Below are 5,924 nucleotides of genomic sequence, written 5' to 3' on the forward strand. Positions count from 1 at the left end.
TATAAAGAGACTTCAGATACAGTATTAGGGGACCACTAAGGCCTATATAAAGAGACTTCAGATACAGTATTAGGGGACCACTAAGGTCTATATAAAGAGACTTCAGATAAAGTATTAGGGGACCACTAAGGCCTATATAAAAGAGACTTCAGATACAGTATTAGGGGACCACTAAGGTCTATATAAAGAGACTTCAGATACAGTATTAGGGGACCACTAAGGCCTATATAAAAGAGACTTCAGATACAGTATTAGGGGACCACTAAAGCCTATATAAAAGAGACTTCAGATACAGTATTAGGGGACCACTAAGGTCTATATAAAAGAGACTTCAGATACAGTATTAGGGGACCACTAAGGTCTATATAAAAGAGACTTCAGATACAGTATTAGGGGACCACTTAGGTCTATATAAAAGACTTCAGATACAGTATTAGGGGACCACTAAGGCCTATATAGAAGAGACTTCAGATACAGTATTAGGGGACCACTTAGGCCTATATAAAAGCATCCAAAAAGCAGCATGTTTTAGGACCTTTAAAACCCAAATTGAACTGAGTTTGGGCTGAATTAAATCTCACACACATAAATAAATTTAAAGTTTAGAGTTCATTTTCTAACCTCAGTGTCTAAACTTTACTTGCATACGCAGTGAAGTGCTGCACGTAAAGGCCATTCATGTTCCAACATTAGCAGGCTGAGGGGGACCAAAGGGCAGAGTAAAGAAATCGGTTTTATTTCAGCCGGTAAAAAACCATTAAAATATGTCCGATCATCCCCAAGGATCGAGACATTTCTATCTAAACAGGAGATAAAACACAGACCAGTTTGTTTTAATGCTTCAGGCTTTTAATTTTGCATAAGACAAGAAAGAAGAGTTCACTCTAAAGAATACATATCAGGTTGTGCTAAAAGCAATCTTTTCATAACACATTCAGTCTGCTCTTATTAAAGGCACAAGGCCTCAGAGACAGTCCAGCTCCTTATTGTCACCTGTCGCTTCCTTCCTTAAGTAGCGTTACAGCGATAGAACAGAAATCAAGATATGAGATTTAAATAAGACCGTTCAGCTCAGATGTGAGACTGACGGAGTGAAGACAGATGTATTTAAAGGCAGAAACCCAAACCAGAGTTTGTGCTTTTTACGGGGTACTTCACGTCATTGGGTCAGCCCAGGAATCATCAGATGTTCTTGGCGCAGATAGATGGAGATCGGCGGTTACATTGCAGGTCATCCCAGCACTTGTAACCTGCAAGTACAAAAAAAATAAAAAAATGATGTCAGCGAATGTTACACAAAAAACAACCTCAAACTGTTAACCGTGACCAATTATTACAGATATCACTATGGTCACTGACAAGATACAAATCATTGTCAAAACGTAAATGATGTAATACTGTGTATGGATAACCCACCTACTGATTTGATAAAACCAAAGGATATCTGACTCAGAAAGAGGTTTTCGCTCGAGATACAGTACATTATATCTGAGCTGTCTGACATTATTATTAGATAATTTCGTATTTTTTTATTTCACCTTTTACCAGGCTCACTGCTACAAAAAGCACTGTGTTGTTTTACCTTCATGATTCATGTCCAGACAATGCTGCTTGCCAAAACTGTTGTTAGGCTCTCCACGACACCATTTCACGTAGTTGAAAGGTGTACCGTCGCTCCAGAACCATTGCTTCTCCTGGAATCAAGAATAGAAGTGAATATGACATGGAATGAAAGGGTTTAAGTCAGGGGTGTCAAACTCATTTTAATTCATGGGCCACATCCCCCTAATTTGATCTCAAGTGGGCCGGACCAGTAAACCTCTCCAGAAAGATCAGAAACTTTATCTGCCACAGAGTTTCTTGTCAGCAAGTTGCTCCTGCTACGACAGCGTTCTAAGGCCATCGTAGGAAAGAAAGTAATGTTACGGACCCGGGAGAGAGGGGTAATATTCAGAGAATAAACTCCCTCCTGTTTTCCTCGGGTCAAATTTGACCCATTTTCAAAAGGTTACTATATCCGAAATTTGGGTTTCTTTCAACCAAATTGAAACCAAAAGCCAAAAACCCAAAAAACGTGGATGGTTCCATTCACAAGTAAAATAAATGATCATTTCACTACTTTCATTGAATTTGGGTGTTTTATTCAATTTTCATAGAATTTGAAATTTTTTTATAAAAGAACGCGAAAAAACTGACAAAAATGAAAAAACAGAAAAAAAAGTTGCATGGTCGACGGGAAGACAACACAAGTGTTAACGAACTCTGATATTAGATTGAGATTGAGATCAAAGTAATACATTTGGAATTGGAATTATTACTGGTAACACTTTACAATAAGGTACACAACAAATAGGTAGTTAATGATTAGTTACTGGTTTTGAAAGAGTAATGAATGATTACTTACTGTTTTTCAAAATGGTTTTTGCTGTTTTTTGAATGAGTAACGAACAAAAACAGTAACTACCCTTCTGAAAAACAGTAACTACCATTCTGAAAAACAGTAACTAATCATTCATTACTCTTTCAAAAAACAGTTACTATCCTTCTGAAAACAGTTACTATCCTTCTGAAAACAGTAACTATCCTTCTGAAAACAGTAACTATCCTTCTGAAAAACAGTAACTAATCATTTGTTACTCTTTCAAAAAACAGTAACTACCATTCTGAAAAACAGTAACTAATCATTCGTTACTCTTTCAAAAAACAGTTACTATCCTTCTGAAAACAGTAACTATCCTTCTGAAAAACAGTAACTAATCATTTGTTACTCTTTCAAAAAACAGTAACCACCCTTCTGAAAAACAGTAACTACCATTCTGAAAAACAGTAACTAATCATTCGTTACTCTTTCAAAAACAGTAACTAATCATTAATTACCTATTTTTTTTGTGTACCTTATTGTAAAGTGTTACCTTATTACTTCTCTGCAATCTTCACACTTTGCAAAGTCATCCAGTGGGCCTGATTGGACCCTTTGGCCGTATGCTTGACACCTCTGGTTTAAGTTGTTTTACTCAAGTAACTTAAAATGAGATGAGGTAAGATAAGCCTTCTTTGATCCCTGGAAATTTATGTTACAGAAACGTAATATTTGCAACTCATGCAACGATGAATAAAATACCTCTTGGGCGTCAGTTCCTCCAATCCACGTTTTTTTGTACACACGACTGGAGCTCATGAGACTCAGAAGCCTAAGGTACTCCAGGATGTTGTGAATGGACGCGAGGTGTCCACCCATGAACATGCAGTTTTTCTACAGTACAGGAGACAAACAAGCAGACAGACAGAGAGAGAGAGAGTTTTAAAGAAAGTAAGAAGGACAACACCAAGATGCCAAGTAACCGAATGCCCATGTGTATGCAAACTACATGAAGTTGTTGTAGAGGTTAAAGTCGCCAACATTACCTCAGCTGCAGCCCAGGTCATTGGTCTTGGAACGAAGCGGAAACAGCGTCCATTGTACCGAGTCCAGCCTCTGGAACAACGTCTTGTGGAACAAAATGTCCTCTTGGCCAGATTAATATCAGCTATTTGTAGGAACAAATAGTTTGGTTGGGTTGAAATCTCTTTTATTTAAAACTTATTATATTCAATCCATTTATTTTGATAGTATGACGACGTTATATTATAATACAACAAATCATAATATAACGCAATATAAAATAATATAAATTAACACAAAAAGGGCCCTCAGAGAGCGCTGTTTTCCACCAAAGCACGCCCCATCTCACAATGTCATGGAAGTGTGAATTTTCCCAGTTATTCAGATTATTTCAACACCACATGATTGCAGCACAAATGCCCTATTTTACAATGTTAATGTAATTTAATGTAATTCAGATCCACTTAAAAGTGTAATGGGTTCTTCCTTGGCTCATGCTACACCTTTCCACCAAGTTGCATAAAAATCGGGCTAGTAATCCTGCTGACAAACAGACAAACGGAGCTGAAAACCTATCCTCCCTGGCGGTAATAATGACATAAATTGATGTAGCACGATGCACGATGAAATAATATGACATAAAACAGTATGACAACATTTAAAGTACATAACATAAAACAACATTGACCGTAAAAATAAAATAAGTTACATAACGTCACTGTCGAGCACAAATCTTGTATGTCCATATTTTGTCATTCATTTTTTTTCATAAATCAATGCTTTTGGTCACCCTTTACGTCTGTCTGTGAGTATTAAAGTGAGTGTGAATGTGAGTAAAATTTCAAATGAGCCTTTTATAAATTTTGAAAAACAATGGTTTTTAAAATTTAGCAGCGATAAGTAGTTTTTTATCAGGAGAAACTGGTCATAGACACAAAGTGTAGCTGAAGTCATCACAGCAGAGCATCACGACAACGTACAATCTATCGAAGAGAACATCTTAAATCCATTCACCTGTTTGGTCTTCATCGGCCTTTTCCTCTGGAACAGCTGGAAGAAGTTTGATAATGCGTTATTGACTTGGATTCTTACAGTTTATTGGCAATAAATACATCCTTAATACCTAATACTCACCAGCAGCTCCAGTCAGAGCCGCCATGGCACAAACCAGTGCAAACACAGTCAGTGTCTTCATGGTGAAGATGATAGCTTTAATACAGAGAGACAGACATGTTACTGATACTTGCGTAGGGAACAGACTGTGCCTACTGACTGCCAGTCCAGTAAAGGAAAGTCAGAAGATGATATGAAAGTTTGTCACAAAACCTGCTGCAGTATTTCCTTCTCTTCCTTCCTCTCAGCCGTCCTGTGGGCGATGTACTGAACAAGAGGAAGACCAGCACTTAAATACCGCTTCTTATCTCATCATCTCTCAAAGGTGTGAACAGATGTGCGACTGTTCTCATACACAGAAACGTTTTCTCAGAAACTTGAACAACATACTGCTGCATGTGGTCATCGCTGTACGAAGCTGAGACCGTTATCTGGAGAAAACAAGCTTTGTTGCCTTAAGATAATTAAGTCATTATCACAAGAAAACCAAACTGTTATTACTTATGATCATTAGAGATTAGGAATGTCATGCAGCCAAACCAGCGATCAATCACATCTCCGTGTATAAATCAGTCGATGCTACAACTGCAATGTCGCCGTACGCTGACATTTATGTCAATTAAATTCATTCAAGCGTCCCAGATCGAGCAGACGGGAACTATTGCTTTGGAATATCTTTTCATTGATCTTGACATTGATTGACCGGCTCAAAGTCACCTATTCTTGGGTAACTGAACCACCAACTACCGCTGATACAACGGAGCACCATGCGGGGCACCATGCAGAGCACCATGCGGGGCACCATGCAGAGCACCATGCAGAGCACCATGCGGAGCACCATGCAGAGCACCATGCAGAGCACCATGCAGAGCACCATGCAGAGCACCATGCGGAGCACCGTAGCCAGTGTCGCAGAGCTTTGTAGTGGCTAAACACATCTACTAACTGCCCCCGATTTATCCGAGCTGCGACAAAGGTCAGTAGCGGCTTAAGCAACTGAAAATGAAAACTGTATAGTAGTAAATAATAGTATAAAAAAGTTAGGGTCATTATGCTTTACTGTAGACATTTGTAGTTAACTAAGGGGGCTTTCACACCTGAAATTTCCTAACCAACGTTTGGACCAATGTTCATGTTTTTGCATTTGATCTGGTAAGTTTTGGTTTCAGACTGCAGTTATGCAAGCGCACTAAAAAACTATACGTGACAAAACTACGTCCTGTCGTCATCGCATACGTGAGCCGCGTCTCCCTGTCCTCTCGTATCCTTTCTCTGTGTCGGAGTTTTTCCAGGTGACCGCTGCTCTCCCTGTGCTACCGTGGCTGTTTTTGTTTTGTTGTGTTGCTGAGAAGCAAGACACAGGAACTTTATGTGGGGTTTGAGGAGCTGCAGCATATTCAGAGACAAAGTGAAACCTACACTGTACATT

General features: G+C 38.8%; 1 protein-coding gene across 1 annotated transcript; it reads right to left on the minus strand.

Moving 5' to 3' along the window:
• Nucleotides 1–827: 827 nt before the first annotated feature.
• LOC116063683 (galactose-specific lectin nattectin-like) lies at nucleotides 828–4,753 on the minus strand. The gene is made up of 7 exons (XM_031318603.2): nucleotides 4,709–4,753; nucleotides 4,517–4,591; nucleotides 4,397–4,432; nucleotides 3,406–3,527; nucleotides 3,122–3,253; nucleotides 1,583–1,694; nucleotides 828–1,250 (listed from the first exon to the last, which is right to left on the minus strand). Exons 2-7 carry the CDS (start codon nucleotides 4,575–4,577, stop codon nucleotides 1,183–1,185), a joined length of 531 nt encoding a protein of 176 aa, XP_031174463.1. The 5' UTR covers nucleotides 4,578–4,591; nucleotides 4,709–4,753; the 3' UTR covers nucleotides 828–1,182.
• Nucleotides 4,754–5,924: the final 1,171 nt, after the last annotated feature.

Source organism: Sander lucioperca, chromosome 17 (genome assembly GCF_008315115.2).
Source record: "Sander lucioperca isolate FBNREF2018 chromosome 17, SLUC_FBN_1.2, whole genome shotgun sequence".
NCBI lineage: Eukaryota > Metazoa > Chordata > Actinopteri > Perciformes > Percidae > Sander > Sander lucioperca.